This window comes from Pseudorasbora parva, chromosome 8 (genome assembly GCF_024679245.1).
Source record: "Pseudorasbora parva isolate DD20220531a chromosome 8, ASM2467924v1, whole genome shotgun sequence".
NCBI lineage: Eukaryota > Metazoa > Chordata > Actinopteri > Cypriniformes > Gobionidae > Pseudorasbora > Pseudorasbora parva.
In genome coordinates this window covers 32,435,009-32,460,646 of record NC_090179.1, presented here as the reverse complement: position 1 = coordinate 32,460,646, position 25,638 = coordinate 32,435,009, and the positions used below count along the sequence as shown (strand labels likewise).

The window sequence follows — 25,638 nt, the reverse complement described above, 5'->3', positions numbered from 1 at the left end:
TGTAAAACATTCTAATAAAATATTAGATATAAAACTTTGGCAAGTCAATCCTCCCATAATTACAATATATTTTGCATTACAACTGGCCATTTAGTGTATTTAATTAATATTTTTTCACTATACTATAAAACACTTTTTAAAATTGTATAAATGTTACAGGTTATTCAAAGGTGTCCTTTAGTTTGTACTGTTGAGTATGAAAAAGGTCTGCAAAGTTCCAAAGCACAAAGACACTGTAAAGGGAGTTATTCTCTATATCAGTAAGCACTGTTTCTGAACTTCCTGAAACAGCTCAGTTGGAATTTTTAGGTTTCTTCTGGGAACGAACACACGTCACAATATTTCTCATTTAAATAATTCCTGCCCTGGGAGTTATGTTAGTAATGTGTTGAAACTCGTGGTTATGGTAAGAGGAGTGGCATTTCCAAAACAGTCTGGAAGCGGACCAATCACGACACACTGGTCCAGCTGACCAATCAGAGCACATTGTGCTTTTCGGATAGCCTAGAAATCTAGACACACCCTAGAGGCAGCAAACCTAATCTGCCGTGAGTATCATCTAGCAACTCTCAATACACTTCTGAGCTGTAAAAACCAAACTCTGGTCAGGCCAATCACATTGGCCCTCATTTATCAATCTTGCGTAGAAACTGTTGTATATGTTGGCGTAAGATTATGCTTACACTCCTCTCACCCCCTGATTTATGAAGCTGTGCGTACCTCTGCAATCCAGGTGTACGCAATACTTGCCCTTGATAAATGCGGCGGCTGAAAACGATCGTCATTAGAATAACACGCCCCTATATATTAAAGTCTCCGCCTCCCCCACGCCCTCATTTTACGCCATGGACAAACAGAAGACGGCAAAGAAGCAAAACTTCTCCGACGTGGAGATCGGGCGCGCTCAATCATCTCACTAGTCCACTAGTCAGGGCACTGATTATAGGACATAAGTCAATGGGCTGACTCCCTGATCAGTGCTCTGACTACTGACCTATTGAGATGATTGAGACGCGCCCATCGAGATCACCTGGGAAGTGGAAAAAAACCCGAAATTGTTTTATTTGGGAGTTTAAAGAGTGGAATTAAAGGCACCTACAAAAACAAAATATGGACACAAATAACGAGTACTGTTAATAGTGTGGAGATTGAGAAGCGCACTCCAGCAGTTTAAATAGCTGTTTGGATGATAAATTACCATCACTGCATTATTTTACAGCACGTTTTGAAAAAAATTAGCATTTAATTTAGTATCACGGCACATGTATTGGGGTGTACAATAGTGATGATGATGTGATGTGGAGTAAGATTCATTCACATTAATAATTACATGACAATTTGTAAGATTCTTCTTTTTATTATTATGATTATTATTCTTAATGTTATTTAGAATAAGAATGTCGTTTTTATTGATTTTATTATTATTTAAAAGAAGAAGGTCATTTTTATTATTTTGTCAGTCTGAATTATTCCCAGTCCGTGTGCAGCTGCCGGGCCAGGCGGGCCTGAAACGTCAGATAAAGCGCACAGGCTCGCGACTGGAGGAATACATATGCCTACAAATCAAACACTTTGGTGAAGTCACACAAATTAAACATTGACGTTCATGTTGCACAAAAATAAACTATGAATGTTGGTGGGTCATAATATAGCATATCTTGCCAGTGCGTTTTGCGGTGTTAGGAATTGCTTTTCTGCGTATTTTCCCACTAACTCAAACGTGCGTACACCACCTCTGAGCTGGCGTAGGATTTGAGCGTGCCGTACGCCAACGTCTATATTGATAAATCTCAAAGTCACCGTGGGTTTAGGTGTACGCAAGGTGTACGCTGGAAATTTGGTGTACGCACTTTTGATAAATGAGGGCCATTGTGTATAGAGTTGGTGGGCGGGGCTTAACATAATGACGGCGAGTTGCATTTGCATGCTACTAGTAAACGCAGAAGCTGGCGAACAGCGGTCTTTCAAATCAGCTTTGACCGCAACTCTGGAAGACTTAGAGTTAAAGGGGGGGTGAAACACTCAGTTTCAGTCAATCTCATGTCAATCTTGAGTACCTATAGAGTAGTATTGCATCCTTCATATCTCCGAAAAGTCTTTAGTTTTATCATATTTATAAAAGAAATATAGGCTGTACCGAGTCTTTCCGGAAAAAACCGAGCGCCTGGAGGCGTATCGTGTGGGCGGAGCTAAAGAATGACAAGCGCGCAAAGCGGTGACGTCCTCAAGCGTGGAGAAACCCATCTATCTCAGCTAATACAGATAATGATCCACAATCAAATCTGAGGGAGAAATAAATTGAACAGGAGAAACGGCAACAGCAGGACGTCCGTCTCTGTGGTATGTAAGTTACTGTATTTAACCCCTTAAGTGTCACTGGCCCACCGGTGGGCCCATTAGCCACTGCATGTTTAAAACAATATATCCTATATTTGTCCTGATCTAATGTTGACAAACTATATATCATTCGAAAGCTTACGAACTCAAGATTCATCCTGTGCAAACCGATTTGAAATCGGACCTTGCGTTACCATGGAAACGGTGCTCTAAATTATTCTAGCGGGCTCCTCCCCAAGAGGCGTTGTCATGTTTCATATTTATTTAACATATTTATTTAATTTATAATAAAAACCTTTTCTAATCTTGACAAAACGCATATCGTCGGAAAGGTCTTAGTCTCACGGTTCTATATCTGCAAACTGTTTTGTGATATTTACACAAAAATATATACATTTGACACAGGAAATTGCATTTTAAAAAATCAATGGAATTTCAATGACACCCGGTGGCTATTTGTGGTACAACGCCTAAACAAAATCTCATGGGAACTTCAATTTTTGTGATATCAACTTCAAATTTGGAACACATTAATTAGACAAATGGCTTTGATTTGATAGTAATTTTAGAGTCCACATTATTTTGTAACATATATATTTTATATTAAATATTAAATATCTAGTACAGTATTTTTCATTTACAGTACATTTAAACTTCCATAACTTTTTTAAACTTATTTTTTTTGAAATGATTTCACTTGAGCAATACTCTGCTGACTGTCTTCTTTAAAATGAGACCAAACTTATGTCTATATTCCAAAGCATTCTTGAATTGCAACCATTTAAGTTTGGATAGTGAATTTTCATGTATATTTTCAAAAAGGGGGGTGACACTTATTAATGGCCTCTCCACATTTCTGTGTGTTTACTCGCAGTGTATGAGGACATGATTCGGTTTATGGACTTTTGTATGCGACTAGACCTTAGAAGTAGCAAGCATACTGTAACGTTATACACAGAACAACAATGGAGTAACCGTTAGCGCATTTGAATGACGAAGCACGCGATCGTGTCGTTTACTGATGTTTACTCATGCGACGGTAGCCAATAGCAAAGACATTTGAAGCAGTTTAAGTTAACTCACCGTCGAAGCTTTATCGCTGGGACCGCTCCGTCAGAAACACACTTCTTTGGTATGATTTGGTAAAGTCCTGTGACAGCAGTGGCGTGTAAATCCATTTTGAGACGCAACTGAAACGATGTTGTCAAGCTTCCCGTCATTTCTGCGTTCAAATCGGTTCAAATGCAGCGCTGCCTTCCCAGAATGCTGTGCTGAAGAGTTGAAGTCGCTCGACGTCACCCATAGGAATAAAGTGGAGCGCGGCGCCGTTCACGGACGACTGGATCTGCAGCTGAGAGACTGTTTACAGCGTGCTCTAGTCACGCGCGCGCGCACCCTACCGGGAGAAGAGCCCGTACGGCCCATACAAGGACCTTCCGCTCTTATTAACGTCAAATAGACCCATACTCGAAAAAAACTCGCCGAAACTTGTGAGAAACCGGAAGGAGTATTTTTGACACAGAAATACTCCATCAAACGTCCAACATTAGTTTTTGAAACTTTGTCTATGTTTAGGATGGGAATCCAAGTCTTTAACAGTGTAAAAATCTCAGTATGCATGAAACAGCATTTCACCCCCCCCCCCCCCCCCTTTAAGCTTTTCTCTGAGAAAAAACAAAGAACGGCACTGAAGTCATTCTTAAAAAGGCATGATGTGTTCAGAGTTTTACCGACCGGATATCAATCAATCAATCAATCAACTTTATTTATATAGCGCTTTTACAATCACGATTGTGTCAAAGCAGCTTCACAGTGTCAAACAGGATAATATTGCGACAAAATTAGATTTGGCTGTACAGTCGTACTGGAGAAAACAGTGATGTTATCAGCTTATTTTGATTTATCATATAGCGACAATGTTGGCAGATCAGTATTATAGTTTATAGAATTAAATAAGACCTAATTCATACATTTTATTTGTATAATAAGTTGAATAACTTAGATCATAATTTAAGGATACAGCGAAAGTTTAATCTATCAACGAGCTCTGCTTCACAGTGCTCTGGTTGATTGTAGCGCTATCCATTTGCATGCACGCCGCTCAGAGGAAGTTTGATAGAGAACCGTTTATCCCGCCCCTCGGATTGAGCCCTGTCAATGGTGAGTTTCCAGACCAAATCTTGATGTGGGTCTGGCTTGTAAGGCTACTTTTCAGAAGGAAGGGCTTCATAGGGACATGAACTTCAAAAAAATATTCACAAACTGTGGAGCTGCAAAAATGTAAAAATAATATTTTTTGTACATTCAAGGAAACCTATTCTAGTAGACCCCCAAAACAAAAAAAGGACATAATATATCCACTTTAGCTATATATGAACATTTTGTATATAAAAGTTTAACATTTTCATCTCAACATTTTGTTTTTAGGCGTCAAATCTAAACACATTCAGCTGTCGATATGGAGCCAAACAGCTTGACAAGCTATTGGGAGGGAAGAATAATGACTTACACTTTCATGCCTCTTTTATTCTTTCCATTAAAGTTGGACACATATAACAGAATGAGAAAATGAGCAATCTGGATTGTTGTTTCATTGACAGTGATGATTTTTATTGGCACTCTGCATGTTTTCAAACAATGAGACTGATCTATGAATCACATACTAAATCTGTTTTCAATTACTGATTTGAAGAAAGTTAACGGCTTTGTGAATGAGATAATGCACATTTTCAAGAAAGCTAATTTCAGCCGAAACAGAGGAGTTTTAATTACCGTAGCATTTTTCCATTTTTTATTCAGATGGCAAGGTATTCTAAATCCATTTTCTAGAGAAAAAAACTCCACCTGGCTCAGCAAATGTAATACTCAGTACCAAAGAAAAGTATATTACAGATAAATATTTGCATGCTGAAGAAATCTTCCATTAATCTGCAACTCATGACCTAAACGAAGCACAGAAGCAGGCCAGTCTGAACAAAGCCAAGAGTTTATATGACACTCTTAGTGTGTGATTTTTACCTTTAGTGTATTACTAATACTCTGTCATAAATTGTTCCCACTGAGAAAGACTTTCTCATTCATATCCGCTTTGCCAAATCAATTTTGGTCTTAATATTCTGCTCACAGGAAGGTATTTCAATAAAGGCTTTAAGGTGAAGCCATGAAGAGACTGACAGCCTAATCCCAGATTTTTAGGAGTGCTCAGATAAAAGTCCTAAGTAAGACCAAGCCATAGGTTTTTGCATTACAGTTAATTGCGAGGTTCCAGATATTCTGTTCATAGCTCTATTGTTCTGGTATAGTTACCAAGCCAAGTGGAATCTGGTTTGGCAGTCCTTTAGCAGAAGTTCATCTCAAGGATGAGGAGCCGTTGAGGGAAACAAGGTTTTAAAAAGTTAAACATTCCTCACAAAAAAGGAAGAAGAAATCAAAATAAAGAGAGAATGGAATTTCTTATGCACAATTTACTTCAAACATTCTAATACTATTTAAAGAGATTACTCTTCAGATACTTAGATTGAAGTAAGAGAAAGAGATGGTTTGGATTATTGTGAACTGAGGTATAGTGTCAATAAGAAACCAGTCATTTTACCAGTATAGTGTCATTTTAGATAAATGAACCTTATTTGCAATGATATGCAGTCAGAGACTTATTTAATCCCTTGAGAGATTGTGATTGGGATGATATAATCTGTGTGTGCGCGCACCCTTGTTTATATTACATTTTGGGGACTAAATGTCTCCATAAGGATAGTAAAACCTGAGATCACCTACATTGTGGGGATCAGCCAGCGGTTGGCTTATGAATCATACAGGATGAGTTTTTTTGAGCAAGTAAAATGTTTTCTGTGATGGGTTGGTTTTAGGCAGGCTATTCTCACAAAAATGCGTATAAATAGTACGAGTGTGCAATGTCGTGGAATGTATACGCCAAAACTCATTTTGGCGTGTCTATGGCACGCTGTCTTTCGCGTGCATATGACACGCATTTTATGGCGTATTATACATACGAACCCCCCACCCCACCCCACCACCCTAAACCTACCCAAGAGCGTGTCATATATATGCCCCACCACCCTAAACCTACCCAAGAGCGTGTCATATATATGCCCCACCACCCTAAACCTACCCAAGCGCGTGTCATATATATGCCATAAAGTGCGCATCATATGCACGCGAAAAACAGCGTATCATATGCCTATACATTCCACGACATTGCACACTCGTACTATTTATACAGTTTGTACGGTATAAAAACCATTACGTCTATGGAGAGTCCCCACAAAGATAGTGAACCAGACGTGTGTGTGTGTGTGTACAATGACATTATGACCCCCTTCCTAATATTGTGTTGGTCCCCGTTTAACTGCCAAAACAGCCCTGACCCCTTAGAGGCATGGACTAGAACCCTGAAGGTGCTGAGGTATCTGGCACCAAGATGTTAGTAGCAGATCCTTTAAGCCCTGTAAGTTGTGAGGTGGGTTCTCCACGGATCAGACTTGATTGTTCAGCACATGCACAGATGATCAGTTGGATTGAGAATTTGGAGGACAAGGTCACACAAGGCCACAGCCACCAGGGTATACAGGACCCAAGGTTTGCCAGCAGAACATTTTCCAAAGCATCACACTGCCTCTGCCGGCTTGCCTTCTTCCCATAGTGTATCTTCTTCTATGTGTTCCCCAGGTAAGTGACGCACACGCACCCGGCCATCCACTTGATGTAAAAAAATATGATTCATCAGACCAGGCCACCTTCTTCCATTGCTTCGTGGTTCCGTTCTGATGCTCACATGCCCACTGTTTGCACTTTCGTCAGTGGACAGGGGTCAGCATGGGCACCCTGACTGGTCTGCTGCTATACAGCCCCTATATGCAACCAACCGCAATGCACTGTGTTTTGAACACCTTTCTAGAAGAAGCGTTACCTTCTTGAGTAATTTGAGCTACAGTAGCTCATCTGTTTGATTGGACCACATGAGCCAGCTTTCACTCCCCATGTGCATAATGAGCCTTGTAATAGTGAAAGTGCCCTTTTCGATTGTACCGCAGTGCTTTGACCTTGCCCTCACAGAGGTCTGTGCAAGCCACTGATGTCCGGAGACTCTGGATGTTTCTCAATACCAATTCACTTCTGACTTGAGTCCTTGGTTGTTTAGACTTGCCAAGTTCGACTCAGGAGAACAAACTCTAGAGGACGTGAGGACACAGGTCCGCTAATCTGCGAATGGAACAGCAGCGTTCCTGATAGCGTCACACAGCTCACTCTTACTCTAGTTATCTCTGTTTATTTTATCTCTGTTTATAATAAAAACTAATTATGTCCTAAAACACCACTCTGCCTCTTTTCATTTTAATTTTAAAAAATCAAAAATTTATTAATGGCCACACAAATGTGGTTCACAGACATGAACACATATCGAGAAACAGCCTCGGGCTTGATGGCCATGATGGCCAGAAGAGCCACCAGAAATGGAAGTGCTGAAAACTGTGGTGGCCTGAGAGGAGCGCCCTCTGTTGGATATCATGGGCACTCCCGCTGGTGGATGTAACACCTGGAGTTCCAACACATTGGAATTTTTATGGAAAAACATGAAACCAGTGGTCTCAAACTCAGGTCTTGGAGGGCAACTGCCCTGCAGAGTTTAGCTCCATCCACACTTGATCCGGCTATTTCAGGATTACTAGAAACTTCCAGACAGTTGAGCTGGAGCTGTTTGGAGTTCAACTCTTTAGAACAGTGACCCTCCAGGAGCTGAGTTTGAAACCACTGACTTAAACAAACACCCTGAAGAGATTAATAGCAATATAGCCACAAAATACACAACAGTTCTGGCTATGCCTTAAAATGAATGGGTTATTTATCGTAACATTTCATGTTCCCCAGGATCCTAGCTTCCAGTCAAGAGCGCTGACTTCTGCACATCTGTTTATTTAAAACGCCCTCAGTGTTTAAGTTTGTGAAGCATTCCCTGGTAAAGTGACCTAGGGGGATTCTGAAAGCAACTTAAAAAAAAAGAAGACGATGACGCAGTCTGTCTGAATTAATCATCATTCTTTTTTCCACCTGAAAACTTTTAATGATTTCCCAATAAAATGTCTTTGATTAATATGCTGTGTCTCACTGCAGATTCCTCAGAGATCATTCATAACCACTCAAAATGTGAGTGTGTTGCTACGAGCAGTCTGACAACAACAGTCATCTGAACTGCAGTGTTTTGAGTATGACGAGGTGAAATTCCAGCCACAAGTCTGTCGGGTTTAAACAGACAAGAGAGATACATACAGCAGAAGGCAATGTGAAATCAGCACCTGAAAGTGACTCAGACTAGTAGACACATATGCTTGATCTTACCAGATGTGTTTGAAAAGATGTTGTAAACTGTGAAAAAGTTTTCATTATTTTGAAAAATGTTTGAAATATCGAGGGGGGGCAATTTTATATTAAGTGTCTTTACTATATGTAATATTTAAATTAATTAATTTGATCTGTGAATCTGCAGAATCTGTGAAAATGTGAATACTTTAAGTGCTATCTTATATTTAGTGCTGTCCTGGATAATATATTTTACATAAATATAGTACACAAGAAAAAAAATGCTGAATTTAGAAAAATGACACCCATTCAAAAGTTTATGAACCAATGATTTTTAATACTGTGTGTCTCTGTGAACCAATGATTTTTAATACTGTGTGTCAATACTGGATGATCCATGGCTGTTTTTTTGTTTCCCTGAAGACTAAGTACAATTTACATTGATATTCAAATCAGAAAGCTTGGTGTTAAGGTATAAGGAAGGGTCAATAGTGCAAAGAGGGGAGGCCCCATTGCACTGTTGACCCTTCCTTATACCTTAACCCGTCCTTAAACCTACCCCCACACACACCATTAAACCTGTCCATAACCTTACCCACATACCACTTCAACAGCAGAAAGTCTTTTCAATTCAATTCAATTAAATATACCAGCACAAGTAAACTGTATCTTTATTTACACTGTACTTTTATTTTATGAGTACATAGTCAAAGACTCCTAATATAAGGTGGGACATTGAGACAAAGTCATAGGGTAGTATGGTAGTCATCGGGTAGTCAGTGCATTCTTTGCATAATGTATTATCGTTGACACTATTACTTTTAAAATGCATATTTATTTATTACAGAAATAATATACTTTAAAAGAATATACTTCAAGTGCAAACTAAATGTAATGTTTTCACTTAATTGCATGCAGGGACTTGAATCTTGAGCAGGGATTGTCTTCGTGGGGGGGGAGGGGGAGGTATGGGTATGGGGGGTCGTTGAACTGAACTTAGCCCTCCATGCAACCAAACAGGGAGACGCTGCTCTGTGTCACTTAACGGTGGCAATCACAGAGAGGCATCTGTGGCTAAATCTGTCGGATATCATGGACAGAGACACCTTAGCACATGCACAAAGATATTATTATTATATTTTTTTTTGTCTGAGATAATTTTTTACTTTGCATTTGAATTTGACATCGACATGGTCAGTCTTGAGGACAAGAGAATATGATACCAAATATTCTCAGGAAAACTGTAAACAGAGACATGTAAGTGTTTGGGATGGACTGATAACAGGCCATTAACTCTAAAGGGAAAGATTTACATCTGATTCCTGCAGAAAAGTGCTGTGTGGTTATTTCTCATAGCTTCAGGTTACTTTTTAAATATTCATAATGCATGCTGATGGACAGCAGCAACAATCAACACCCCAGGCAAATCAAATACAGTTGTATGCACACACGCACGTACACACGCGCACACACACACACTTTTTGTTTTTGTGAAATAAGGGGACATTCCATAGGCGTAATGGTTTTGATACTGTACAAACTGTATTTTCTATCCCCCTACACTGCCCCTACCACTACTCATCACAAAAAACAATCTGCATTTTTACTTTCTCAACAATAACTCATCCTGTAGGATTTATAAGCCTTTTGATAAGTGGGGACATATTTCATATTTCACCTTCTCCTTGTAATTTCTGTCATACCCATGTCATTATACACATTTTGTGTCCTGCTATTTCACAAAACAAGCAAACACACACACACACACACACACACACACACACACACACACACACACACACACACACACACACACACACACACACACACACACACACGTTTGTTTTTGTGAAATGTGGGGACATTCCATAGGTGTAATGATTTTTATACTGTACAAACCGTATTTTCTATCCCCTTACACTGCCCCTACCCCTAAACTTAACCATCACAGGAAATATTCTGTATTTTTACTTTCTCAACAAAAAAAACTCATCCTGTACGATTTAAGCCTTTTGAACTGTGGGGACATGGCCAATGTCCTCATATTTTACCCTCACCCTCACCCTCACACACACACACACACACACACACACACACACACACACACACACACACACACACACACACACACACACACACACACACACACACACACACACACACACACACACACACACACACAGACACACACACACACACACACACACACACACACACACACACAACAGAAGCACCGAAATAGTATCTAATTTCAGACTTGGGTGTGGTTTTCATTATACATTAATGGATGATAATACAGTCTGCATGCTGCATAAAGTAAAACATGCAGACAAGGAAAGCATGCAAGCTGATGTGGTTCATTTTATTTCAGACCACAATGATGACCACAGTTATTTCAGAAGGATTGGACATCAGAGCTATAGGTTCACTGAAACTATATTAGAAATTGTGTTAACGCTGAGGGGAAAAAATAACATTTCAGAACCATAAGGATTTCAAAAATATAGATAGATAGATAGATAGATAGATAGATAGATAGATAGATAGATAGATAGATAGATAGATAGATAGATAGATAGATAGATAGATAGATAGATAGATAGATAGATAGATAGATAGATAGATAGATGGATGGATGGATGGATGGATGGATGGATGGATGGATGGATGGATGGATGGTCATTGCATTTAATAATAATACATTAATTGTTTTACCTTAGCATCAAATTGTATTTGTTTATTTATTATTTTAAATTATTTTGAAGTAGGCTAGGTCTATATTATAAAATATGCGATTTTGTTTAATCTGCAAATAGGCCCTAACTAATTAATTAATATATTTCTGAAAAGCTGTTGTAATGATTTTCTATTTTGCGCTAATAACTATTGTCAAATTATTGTTCATTTTATATTTTAGCTTACTATTTTTGAAGTAAATGTTTACATTATTACAATCGATTTGTTTGGTCTGTAATTTAGTCAACAACGTACGTGCCACGCAGATCACTGATAATAAGAAGCAGTGAAAGCTGTCCGATGCTCCTCCTTTCTTTTCCTCACGCTGCTATTTTAACCGGGGGAGGGAAGTCGCACAAGTAGTCTTACCCTAGTCTTAGTCTACCTTCACAACGAGCGTGGCGAATGAAGAGAGTCAATATTTTCTTACATTTCTTACTGTAGTCTGAAATTATTTTGTGCGTTAAATTCGGTGGTTGGCCAAGACTGATAGACTAGCCTAATAACTAAACTGACAACTGTTTGAATTAAAAGAGAACAAACTACTGAAGAAACGGAAGCTCGAAGACATAGCATATCGACGTCGCTTTGAAATATTATGTTTGGAGTGACAGAAATACTATTTACATGCTGGTTAGTGAGTGATGTGGGTGAGAGGAATAGCCGCGGGCGGCAGTGATGGACACTCCGCGGACAGGTGCGTACTGACTGCTGATTCAAATTGATGCTTTATTGCCATGACTACTTGTTGTTGTGAAACTATTGACTGCGATGCAGTTTTCAAGCGAAGGAACATGTGTTTTAAACTGTGAGACATGATGATACATAAAACATGACAAATGCTTAAATGCTTTAAAAGTAAGGTTAAAAAAACGTGTCAAAAGTCTTGAAATCACATGTAAAAACAGATTGATTGAAAAGTTGTATTTAAAATGTATATGATTTTAGAATCTGTTAACATTGGTTTGTCCCTCTTTCTTCAACTTCACATGTTTGCATAACCTGATCTCCAGCTTGATTTGAGAATGAACCAAACAGCATCTTATGCTTCAGTTGAAACACCTGGCCATCTTTTCAAATGAGTTTAATATCACATATTTACCTATTATTATTAATGACATTAGAAATTGTACAAAACTCAAATCACTTTACCTCCAGACTTAAATAAAAAGACTTTAAGGTTTTTTTTCTGTAGACATTTGCACCTCACTGGTCTTGCAGCCTACAACAACAACAACAAAAACATAATGTAGATAATAACTGCATATAGGCCATCTAAAATTGTGCTGTTGTTACCATAAAGATCTAGTTCTACCTGAGATGATTGTTAAAATAACTCATTTTCCTATCAGAAGGTGCTGAGGTTTATTCAGTCATATGGAAACATATTTGAATATGCAAATGTTAGTATAATAACGCAGTCTCTAAAATGTGAAAACCACTCTGTTAAACCACCTGACAATAACAATCAATAGTAAACAGATAACTATGATTCATGGTTGTGATAAACAAAAGCCTGTCGGCTATTTAAAGAAGCACTGGGTAACTTTTGCTCTCGGGGTCCCCCTACAGTTGGGAAAAAAATGATGTCCTCAACTATACTGTCGTAAACTGTCATCCTACAACAGGGAATGCCATCGCGACCACTATTTAATGGTCGTGGGTGCGGGTTGTAAAAATATATACAGTGGTGCGGGGCGGGCCAAATAACTTTATAAAAGCGTCCCCGCGGGTTGGTGCAGCACTAACAGTTCCCCTGAACACTGCAGGAGGAGTTCACATGCAGGTGTTCTTCTGGCGTAGCGTGTGAAATGTCTTCATCCCAGGTACAGTCAGTGGCATATGTTTCAGCATGTCATATGAATATAATTTCATGGGTTTTCTTTTTTTCAAACGGCAAATAATCACGATGCTCACATTTACAAGCCAGTGTCATTATAGTAGTCTATTGGTTACCGTTTTACAGATTCTATATACTTGACTGGTAGGTAATCACCAAAACAAGCATGACAGCATCGCTCGGGCACGCCTCCTTCAGCTCACGGCGACGAGCAAACGCTGGTCCAATGTTGATCCTCGTCCTGCCTTTAATCCCATCACTTTTTCGTTTCCTCTTATTGCTTTCCTCCAACAAAACCTTTTCTTTCTTATTTGTCTCTGCTGCTTCGGACATGACTATATTATCCGACAAACAAAGTTGGGCTCTCACGTCTGAATTTAAGGAAGTGTTGGTGGAAGTGACGTATATGCCGTAAAGCAGTCGAATTTTGTAGTTCTTTTTGTTCTCGGGTTACTTCCCGAAACCCGAAGTTTAAAAGTACGATTAAAAAACGATACAGACCCCGTCAAGCTATGGCAGACGTGTCATTCAACTTATTGTAAGTCGATGTATCATCACAAGAGTCTTGAAAATATATTATGAAGGTTGAAAAGTTACCTAGTGCTGCTTTAATAGAACAGACTATTAGATCCTGCCACAATATCCTGTTTCAACAGGAAGTACTGTACAGCAGCACATGAATAGAAAATAGCAGTCACCAGCCCATTTCATGGGGTTGTTAAGCAACTGGGATGAGATGTATTGATTCGGTAGAAATTCAATTGTTTTTTTTTGTTTTAACAGACCCTCCAAGAAAAGGAACTGCAAGTCACTCACAATATACAAAGTTGCCATTGCTCCATCCCTGTGTCTGGGCTTAGGATTTAAGGGCAGGTCCATCTGAACATGCTTTCAAACAAGTCATGCGAGAACATCACCAGAATCGATGTGAACGGGAATCCGGTGATGAGCGCTCTGATGTTCATCGCCGGGGTGGTTGGCAACCTCATGGCTCTGGCTATCCTCGGTGTCCACCAGAAAGAGCGCCGAACCAAATCCTCAGTCTTCTGCATTCTCGTGACTGGCCTGGCTTTGACAGATCTGCTGGGAACATGTATACTCAGCCCACCGGTTTTCATTTGCTATGCCCAGAGCACATCTCTAGTGGGTCTGACGGGAGATCAGCGGCTGTGCGGACTCTTCGCCTTCGCCATGACGTTCTTCGGCCTGGCCTCTATGTTAATACTATGCGCTATGGCAGTGGAGCGGTGCCTCGCCATCAGTCACCCGTATTTCTACTCCAAACATGTACGCCGCAGCTTCGCTAAGATCGTCCTTTTCCTCATCTATCTCTTTACATTCGCTTTCTGCTTGCTGCCTTTCTTTGGATATGGTCGGCACAAGCAATACTGCCCAGGCACATGGTGTTTTATCAAGATGGAGGCAGAAGGAGAGAGTGAGGATGAGGAGAGGAGAACACTGACCTTCTCTTTGTCCTATGCCGTGCTCATGGCACTGCTTATCGCTGTAGTATTCTTGTGCAACGGTTCAGTCATCGTCAGCCTCTGCCGCATGCACCGGAGCCAGCTGACACGTCGGGGTTCGGTGGTGTCAGCTGGACGCAAGAGGAGGCTGAACACCTGGTTTGGACAGGGAGAAGAGGAAATGGACCATTTACTGCTGCTGGCCTGCATGACCTTCATCTTCGTCATTTGCTCCTTGCCACTTACTGTGAGTATTCTATTGTTTTATGTCACTGAAATGTTCTAGTGCTATTCATCCTGTTTAGTTCAAATGAGGATCAGAATCAATGTTGATGAGATTTTACAACAGTTAGTTCTGGTCCTGTAATTGATGGGTCAAGTGGTTTTCAATATCTTTAGTAACTGTCCAGACAAAGGTATGCGAGTAGTCAGCATTTTAGGAAACCACTCAGTCCTGTGAGGCCATACCACTGTCATATAGGCCAGTAGTTGACAGTATTGTGCCATAAACCTTTGTCAAAAACTACAGAAGAACATTTTGGCCTTGCTTATTGATTTTTTTTTTTCCTGATGTCAAACAACAATAGAGTGGTGGGAGGAAACCGACTTTTCAAAAATCTAAATTAGGGATATCAGCTTTGCTCCTGGAGGCACACTGGAGGCTCCGTCCCTAATCAAATACACCTGAAATTTCTAACCAAAGTATTCAGAATTGATAAAACATTACAGGCAGGTGTGTTTGATTTGGGGTGGAACTAAATTCTCCAGGACCGTGCCCTCCTGGAAATCATGTGGCTTGGTGATTTTAAAAACAAACCCCAACAAACTGATTAAAAACAAATATCTGATGTCTCAAAGCTTCGTGATGCATTATGAGTGCCCTTCACAACAAACGAACGGGTGTACTCAGTTATGTTTACAGATTGTGCTGCCATATTTCAGTCCAACACATTCCCAATATCTATAAACAACCTTTACGATGCACAAGCTGTGTTCATGACGTAACCATATTCTAATATGCATCACGGAAAATGTGATGCATATTTTTATTTTCAAAAACCATTTTCAGTGACCTTTCAGTGAGTCATTTTGCTGTTGGTGTCTAGTTGGTGATGCTATCCTGCCACTGTATTTTACTTGATCAGATGGGGATCTCATTGGTAGTCTGTGTATTATATTGCTGCTTATTTGCATAACATTTACATAAATCTGAGCTTTGCTCAGCTTTGTTGCATCAACCACATTCTATATCATATGTGGCACTAAAAAGCAGCAACTTATTAAAAATTATGTCTGGTGTCTTTGTTTCACCTGATGGAAAAATCCTGAATTTCTGGCCATCGGAATAAGGGATTTGCACGTTGTGAGCAGCTAAACCTCATAAACCAGCCTGGACAAACACGAAATTCCTGCTAGTTTATGCTGTATTTTTCTTTCCCAGCCCATGTCATCCTTTTAAACAGATGCGATACTGGACATAGCCCTGCTTGAACTGTAATTGCTTTTGATTCTGCTTTAAAAGGTCACAGAGATTGTCTTTCCAATTTGGTTGCAAATTATTCACAGTTGTTTAGTCTAAGATCAGTTCAAAATCAAATCTTTTGCCTTTTAAATCACATCCTGATTTGTGATTTAAAAGGCATTTGTGATTTAAAAGGTGATTTAAAAGGCCTGATTTGACATCCTGGCTGCTAACATATACTTACGAGTTTATTTACATGATTGACTAAACAAGATGTCTGCATTTTACAAATCAGTCAGCCTTGGTGGAAAAACAGCTCATATTTACCTTCTTCAATCCATTCAGTGAGCCGTAGGTGAGTTTTAGCTGTGTGTTGGGTTCACTGGGCGTGTATTTGCTGCAGGGGAGCTTGTACATGTATTACATAACAAAGGCTATTATTTTTGCATTGTAATCCCAAATGCCAGTTGATGTGTTGATGTTTTTTTTACCACGTTGTCAGTTTTGGCTCTTAATTTAGATGCACATTACAAACTTGACAACCCTGGAAGACTGGATTAGACTAGCCTTGATTTTCTTCCTCCAGTTTAAAATGGATTTGTTTCTGAGTAGATCAGTTCAGTTTGGAGATCAGTTCATTTTTGTCTGTTTTTGAACATACTAAAATCACTTAGTTTGTGTATAAAAGTTGTTGAAATGCAAATATTTTAAACAAATTATTATTGCTTTTTGGTTAGATGGTTTTTGTTAGTAACACTCTAGTGAAAGTTATAAGGCTATCAATCAATAGAATATTTTGGGTAAGGGTGTATGATTAAATGTGTGTTTTAATTTTTGTCGTTGTTTTAATAATTAATTACACTTATGCATTAAGCATTCTATATTTCTTTCATTCTTGTCTCGTTCTCGTTCTCGTTTTTTTTTCTTTTTTTTCTTGTCCCAGCTGTTTTGTATACTTTAGCATGCAGTCTCTGCAATTTATTGAAAGATGACACTAATAGTATTCCCTTTGTCTCATGAGATGGTCTGTTTGTCACCTGGAAATAAACACTAGATAGTAGATACTTAATCCAAAGCAAATAGTTTACATAACCAAACCATTGTGATATTCATGTGTCATTAATCATGTGCTTTTGCACTCAAATGTCATATTTCCTTTTTAACATTAAATGGTAAGGCACGTCTCCATTACAAGTGAGCATGGGGTATTGCTGGACCTTTTAGAGAGGCAGTATGCAGAAGGAGGTAAAGGAGGAAGGAACTATGTCACAATATTGGAAAATGCCTGGTTCATGTTTTTGTTTTTTTTTGTCTGAGAAGACAATGATCACATGTCTAGGATTATAATATATCAGATTGTGTAAAACTGTTTTTTTTTTTAGCTGCAGATTTTTTATTTTTTTTATTTATTATTTAAACTTAAGATTCCAACTTTTTTTCACACTTGATAATTTTTAAAATGCCTTCGTCATTAACTATAGATATGCGAGACAGTCTTTTATGTGTAGACTTAATAGTTACTTTTCACAATGGGAAAGTATTTCAAATATAAATTATTGCAAAATTATAAAAGTATGGTCATCTTTAATAATCAATCCATTTCAGCATTTACTAAGTGAAAAAAGGTAAATTATGACTGCCCTTCAATTGTGGCATAATTTCCAGCCAGAAAATGTAAGTTTTTATTTATTTATTTATTTATTTTTATTTTTTTACTACACAATTCGAGTCTAGCTATGAAATTAGCCTTAGCAAATATAACCGTTTTCTACACAAAAAAGTTGTATATTGTATAAGTATGTATATTTTATATATGTATGTATATGTGTATATATATATAATGTGTGTGTGTATATATATATTAGTGTGTGTGTGTATTAATGTTTAAACTTTCCACCACATCCATTTGCAAAAAATGTATATAACCTGTATTAATAGTTTGATATAGTTAGTGGATAAATTAAACTACAGAGGGTGTGAATAGTGTTTTCAGAGAGCTTAAAAGTGCAGACAACCAAAAGATCCCCCATAGTAGAAGAAACACGTATGTGTGTGTGTGATATAAGAGCTTTAACAATAACCTTGTTCAGTCAGGTCCTCTTACCGGTAAGTCATACACCATAGACAATCTTTTAGTCAACTTTTTATTGCCATATTTTGCAGAAATGTACATTTGCTGATACGGCTCTCTTCTAAATTCCCCATCATTTTTATGAGCTCCATGAAAAGCCAAGACTGGGAACAGCAGCAGCCTCTGGGGACAACCTCCCCTTTTTTTATTTTAAACTGGGAGGGCAGCATAAATCCCCATTGAGAACAGAGCATGACAACAGAATGACATCGATTAAAGCTGCAGTTCGTGTTCGAGACTTACAAAAAAATTATATAATGAGACTGTACAAAATGAATCCATTTTCAAAACCGTGTTTTTGTGTTACCCTTAATCATTATGGTACACTTTATAATAAGTGTTTCTATTGGGACTCTTTAAGACCATTCTGGTAGGAACCGCTGCAGAGGAGCACATTACCTGCGTGACTGGCCATAGACATGAACAGAGAGTAGCTCTCGCTGCAATGTTCTTCCGCAAAAAGCATTCAGTTTTGTTTATTATTTGCTAGAGTGCAAAAGGTTATAAAGACTGCAGCTTTAAGTTTAACACATTTTATGGAGGAGCTGGGGAGGAGGTGGGTTGCAAAGCAACTTGCAGTCGAAGCAACCAAGCAGGCAGGCTGAAGTTTAAGTAAGGTGCCCTGTTTAAGTGTTGCCAATTGAGTCGGATCCGCTGATGTAGGCGGGGTCAGAATTTTGCCAGAGCTGAAAACGGAGCTTGACTGCATGGCCTTCCTGAACTAATGCAGAATGCTGGATTCATGGCACTAAGGCATTTGCAGAAGCTGGTGAATGGTGATATCTGCCTCACCTCATGGAACAGGAAATGACAAGCTGCCTTTGGTCACTCTGTCATCTGAATTTAATTTATTGTACGACTGCTGTCAGACCTAAGTGTTTGCTCAATAAAGATACAGTAGCTTTAACCTTGAATTGCATTTGCCATATTTCAGCACTATTAATTCACTGTAATAATCTGCCACCTGTTTATAAGGTTTAGGGTGGTTTTCCCCCTGACTTTAATTGTTTACATCTGTCGCAGTCATCAGTCTTATTGCATTACTGTGTGCAGAAATGTCACAAAGTTAAACAGATGGACTGTGTTTGTTTGAGTTCTCTGTTTGACCTTCATCCAATTAGTTTTAAACTTTGGTTCTGGCTGTAATAAGTGTGCATTTATATTATACAGAGTTATTTTAATTTCCCTTCCTTTTATGAGAATTTTTTTTACTTGGATTTGATTAAATATTGGGCCACGTGTTTAATCTTAAGCTCAGTCTTAAACTGTTGACAGAATACAGATCAGGAATGTGTGTCAGTTCTTAACTATTTTGTGTGTTTGAGACTTACAAAAAAATTATATAATGAGAAGGTTTTGAAAATGGATACATTTTGTACAGTGTTTTTGTGTTACTCTTAATATAATGGGTAACACAAAAAGCATATTTTTCTGACTGTTTTTGGGTATGACAGTAAGTTGGCTTGTCAATAAACTTACATGTTTGATATCTTAAAATCAATGCCAGGAACTGATTATTCAGGTAGAAACAAATATTAAAGGGATAGTTCACCCAAAAATTTAAATTGTCAACATTTACTCAACCAAGTTGTTCCAAACCTGCATGAATTTCTTTCTTCTGCTTAACAGAGTAAATGATGACAATTTGCATTTTTGTGTAACTGCCCTTTTTAAGAAAGTAAATGTTGATGTCCTTATGTTGACCTTCCTGGTTCAATGCCAGTTAAGCTCAATCGACAGCACTTGAGGCACATTGTTAATGATCACCACACAAATTATTTTCCACTGATCCCGCTTTTGGGTTACAGTAATGCACTTATAATGACCATATTCTCTTCCATTATAAGTGCCTTACTTATACTATGTTTCCATCCAAATTTATACATTTAACTTATGCAGAAAAAACAAAAAAACATTAGCGAATAAAGCACAGCCGCTAATCCAAGCTTTAAAATGGCAGGGATTGTTCTGTTTTTTAAGTACATAATTAAATGCATATGTCCTTTAATTAAAGTGTTTCACGTGGCTCCGGGAGGTTAATAAAGGCCTCCTGAAGCAAATTGTGGCATTTGTGTAAGAAAAATATCCAAATTTGAAACTTTCTGAGTTCTGACTGATTGCCGTCCGTGAAAGAGTGTTGAAAGTGCCTTCTTAAGATGAGTATGCGACGTTGGATGAGCGCGTAAGCCTGCAGAGGCACATTCAACAATTTTTTATTTTTTATATATATAAATTCAATGCGGAAGGCGATTGGCTGAAACTTTACTTGATAAAGTTTGAAATATATTTTTCTTACACAAACACATCAATTCACTTCCAAAGGCATTTATTAACCTTTGATGGATAGGTGCATTTTTACGGTCTTCAAAAACAGAGTAACAATCTGTGCCTTTTTAAAGCTTGGATTAGCCAGGACTTTTTTAATATGACTCAACTTTTTTTTTGTCTGAAAGAAGAATGTCATATACACCTAGGATGACTTGAGGGCTAATCATGGTAATATCATAGTAAATCATTGGCTAATTTTCATTTTTGGTTGAGCTAACCCTTTTAGAGAACAAAATTGTCACTTTCTGCGAAACTGGCACAATGTTTTAATAATAATCATGAGTTTATAATAAAATATAAAATAATAAAAAGTTGCTTCAACTAGGGAAGCCATTGTGGCTCTTTTTTTCCCCCTACATAATAAATTACTCGCGTCTCAGTGCGCAGATGAAATGTTTAGAAACGGCGTCATGTTATCTTGCATTCGGGTGCCTGGTGTTTGGGAACGCAATTATGTGTGGATAGTTCTGGGAGGTATTTTTACCAAATCATTTTTAATGACCGACTTTGGCTCTGACATTTCAGACTGGCTATATATTTGATAACCTAGCCTGGATGCCAGCTGAACTTTGCCCCGTCCGCAACATTTGATGTCGGGAATTTCTGTCTGGACTTTATCTGTAGTGGAGCAACTATATTTGAACCAGAGCTGTTTAGACCAACCAAATTGTTAGGGCAGGCGTCCATTGTTAGTGGACGTCCATGGTTACGAAAGAGTGCTTGGGTTGAATTCGTTTCCTAAACTGAGAACTTTTTCGTATATGCATTCAACTTTACTATTTCTCTCAAAATGATGATTCTGTTAGTAAGTACTCAGAGTATCTGTAAATTCTTTTCACAACACTGGCAAAGATCTTTACACTCATCTTCTACTTTTTACAGTGTGTGTGCAATTGAGTTCTGTTGACACCCTCGTGCTTGTGCAGACGCATGGAGTGTAAGGCTTAACGCTACACAGTGAAGTTGGCAGTGTGATAAATGCAAGTAAATTCTTCAGTTCAATCTTTGTGTGCTAAAAAGGCACATAAGTTCCTGTAGAGATAGCAATACACATTCTCTTTTTTTTTGCCAAATAAATGAAATGCATGTTATTAATGTCTTCTCTCTTGCTGTATCAAAATCTCACCCATAGCTGTCCTCAGAGATGGTCAAGTCAAGTTTGTGCATGATTTAATTACATACAAATGAAAAAATAAGAAAAACTGTACAGAACCAAAAACCGTGACCCTAAAACTGTGATACGAACACAACCGTGGGTTTTAACCTAATATGCACCTAAAACACAATCATCCGTTGCATTTTTCATCCATTTTATTTATTGTTTTTGGTATTTATTCAAGTGCATTTCTTGCTTTTGTTTTTGCTTTTGTTCATTTATTGCGGATATTTAAAATGTTTTCCATTGTCAGTGTTAAATAGTCTTTAGAAATAAAAGTTTATTGATCAGATATACCTGCGTTATGCCATTATCATTATTTTAGATGAAAATGGTCTCAGAATGACAATATTATCGTTTATCGCAATAATTTCTTGGCCAATTTATTGTCCAGCAATTTTTTTTTTTTATCTTGACAGGCCTAATCACAGGCCAATGGAGCATTATCAGACTCGTATTCCTGCTAGAATCTCAGTATGACAACGGCAGGCTAGTGATAACCCAAAATGTGCATAAAATGCTGCTACAGTAAGTCTGGTTTAAAGAAAATGTGAACAAGTGGAAATAACTTGTTGTTGTTAATCAAGTTTATGCCTCAAGTGCTACGGTAACCCCAGTTCAAAGAAAATGGGGACAAGTGGAAATTACTTTTTGTTGTTGTTAATCAGCTTTATGCCGCAAGTGCTGTCAATTGAGCTTTACCTGTATTGAACCAGGGATGTTCCTTTAAGGTCAAAATGACATCAAAAAGTAATGTTATCCGTAACAAAATACCCCTGGTGCATTCCCAATACTTTTAATTGGTTTAGGTGTTGTTGTGCCTAAAGCCCTATGGATAGTGGAAAACTGATGAGAACACATACCGGTCAATGACATGTCGTGCATATTTATTTTGTGTCCTAGGGCATTATTTCCCTTTAAAATTATTTGATAATTTCATATATATATATATATATATATATATATATATATATATATATATATATATATATATATATATATATATATATATATATATATATATATATATATATATATATATATATATACATATACATATACAGTCTTGTTCAAAATAATAGCAGTACAATGTAACTAACCAGAATAATCAAGGTTTTTCGTATATTTTTTTATAGCTACGTGGCAAACAAGTTACCAGTAGGTTCAGTAGATTCTCAGAAAACAAATGAGACCCAGCATTCATGATATGCACGCTCTTAAGGCTGTGCAATTGGGCAATTAGTTGAATTAGTTGAAAGGGGTGTGTTCAAAAAAATAGCAGTGTGGCATTCAATCACTGAGGTCATCAATTTTGTGAAGAAACAGGTGTGAATCAGGTGGCCCCTATTTAAGGATGAAGCCAACACTTGTTGAACATGCATTTGAAAGCTGAGGAAAATGGGTCGTTCAAGACATTGTTCAGAAGAACAGCGTACTTTGATTAAAAAGTTGATTAGAGAGGGGAAAACCTATAAAGAGGTGCAAAAAATGATAGGCTGTTCAGCTAAAATGATCTCCAATGCCTTAAAATGGAGAGCAAAACCAGAGAGACGTGGAAGAAAACGGAAAACAACCATCAAAATGGATAGAAGAATAACCAGAATGGCAAAGGCTCAGCCAATGATCACCTCCAGGATGATCAAAGACAGTCTGGAGTTACCTGTAAGTACTGTGACAGTTAGAAGACGTCTGTGTGAAGCTAATCTATTTTCAAGAATCCCCCGCAAAGTCCCTCTGTTAAAAAAAAGGCATGTGCAGAAGAGGTTACAATTTGCCAAAGAACACATCAACTGGCCTAAAGAGAAATGGAGGAACATTTTGTGGACTGATGAGAGTAAAATTGTTCTTTTTGGGTCCAAGGGCCACAGGCAGTTTGTGAGACGACCCCCAAACTCTGAATTCAAGCCACAGTACACAGTGAAGACAGTGAAGCATGGAGGTGCAAGCATCATGATATGGGCATGTTTCTCCTACTATGGTGTTGGGCCTATTTATCGCATACCAGGGATCATGGATCAGTTTGCATCTGTTAAAATACTTGAAGAGGTCATGTTGCCCTATGCTGAAGAGGACATGCCCTTGAAACGGTTGTTTCAACAAGACAATGACCCAAAACACACTAGTAAACGGGCAAAGTCTTGGTTCCAAACCAACAAAATTAATGTTATGGAGTGGCCAGCCCAATCTCCAGACCTTAATCCAATTGAGAACTTGTGGGGTGATATCAAAAATGCTGTTTCTGAAGCAAAACCAAGAAATGTGAATGAATTGTGGAATGTTGTTAAAGAATCATGGAGTGGAATAACAGCTGAGAGGTGCCACAAGTTGGTTGACTCCATGCCACACAGATGTCAAGCAGTTTTAAAAAACTGTGGTCATACAACTAAATATTAGTTTAGTGATTCACAGGATTGCTAAATCCCAGGAAAAAAAAAATGTTTGTACAAAATAGTTTTGAGTTTGTACAGTCAAAGGTAGACACTGCTATTTTTTTGAACACACCCCTTTCAACTAATTGCCCAATTGCACAGCCTTAAGAGCGTGCATATCATGAATGCTGGGTCTTGTTTGTTTTCTGACAATCTACTGAACCTACTGGTAACTTGTTTGCCACGTAGCAATAAAAAATATACTAAAAACCTTGATTATTCTGGTTAGTCACATTGTACTGCTATTATTTTGAACAAGACTGTGTATATATATATATATATATATATATATATATATATATATATATATATATATATATATATATATATATATATATATATAATATACTCTGATTTGCATTCCTGGGCTGTTACTTGTTCTTGGTCATGTTGGAGAAGTTTTTTAAAATGATTGATTAATCACTGAGTCCCACTTTTGCTAATTACTTATCTTACCAACTTTGAAGTCTCTTTGTCTCTTGATTATCTGAGCTGAAGAAAGTAATGACCTCCATGAAAGCACTAATCAATACTGAGATCAATAATGAGGTAATGAGCATATACCTTACAAAGTCTCCAGAGATGCAGGCCTAAAGTCAGTGAAGAACACAATGATACCGGAGACTTGCTATAGTGACCTTTCAAGCCAGCTGAGAAATGGAAATCAAATAATGTCATCATGCTCAAACACACCAAATAGGGTCATATGAAACCCACGTTATCGTAGATATTCTGCCAGGCCTGAGATGGAACCATTGAATGCAGGCCAAGCGATATTGATCAAAACCTTTGTGTGAAAGGTGACCCAAAGAAAGTGCTTGCGTCTCCTTTGGGAAATGGTCGAAATTTAATATAGCCAAACCAACTTTTGGATTACTTTGTAAACTGCCCCCTCCAGCATGTTATTTAGGCGTGCCCATTTTCCATCGGAAGCTTTTGACTGCAGTTTTGGTTATGTAAGTAACTGATGTAAAACAGTAAGGTGTAGTCAGAACTTAATGAAAAAAAAAAAACCTTGTTTAATATATTTATTAATTTAATGATTTAAAATGTGCCAAGCAAATTCTATTAAAGTTGTTATCCTTTACATGAAATTTATCCCATGTTTTCCTATAAGAAATGTACTGTACCTGAGTGGAAACTGTCAAATATCCCAATACTGCAATCAAAATTATTTATGCCATGTTGTATGCTAGGAAGAGGGGAAGTGGGACTGAAAGGCATTAAACCATTTTCAATGTATGGCTTGTTTGAACTCAAACAAAAGCAGCGCACCTGCTGGGTTCCTGAACTCTGTGAGTTGTTGGAACTTCCTAACAGTAAGCAAATAATACAACAATTAATGAAACCTTTCTTTTTTATGCATTTATTTGATGTCTCTTACAGTACGACAGATGTCAGTTCTATGTTTAAAAAAAAAGAAAAAAAGTTTAACTTTGAT

General features: G+C 38.0%; 1 protein-coding gene across 1 annotated transcript in view; it reads left to right on the top strand.

Moving 5' to 3' along the window:
* The first annotated feature begins 11,620 nt into the window (after positions 1–11,620).
* The window catches only part of ptgir (prostaglandin I2 receptor), a 45,466-nt gene continuing 31,448 nt past the window's right edge, over positions 11,621–25,638 (top strand). Inside the window, exons 1-2 of the mRNA XM_067450957.1 lie at positions 11,621–12,085; positions 14,012–14,938. Coding sequence (XP_067307058.1) covers positions 14,114–14,938 — 825 coding nt within the window. The 5' untranslated portion in view covers positions 11,621–12,085; positions 14,012–14,113. The remainder of the gene's footprint in view (positions 12,086–14,011; positions 14,939–25,638) is intronic.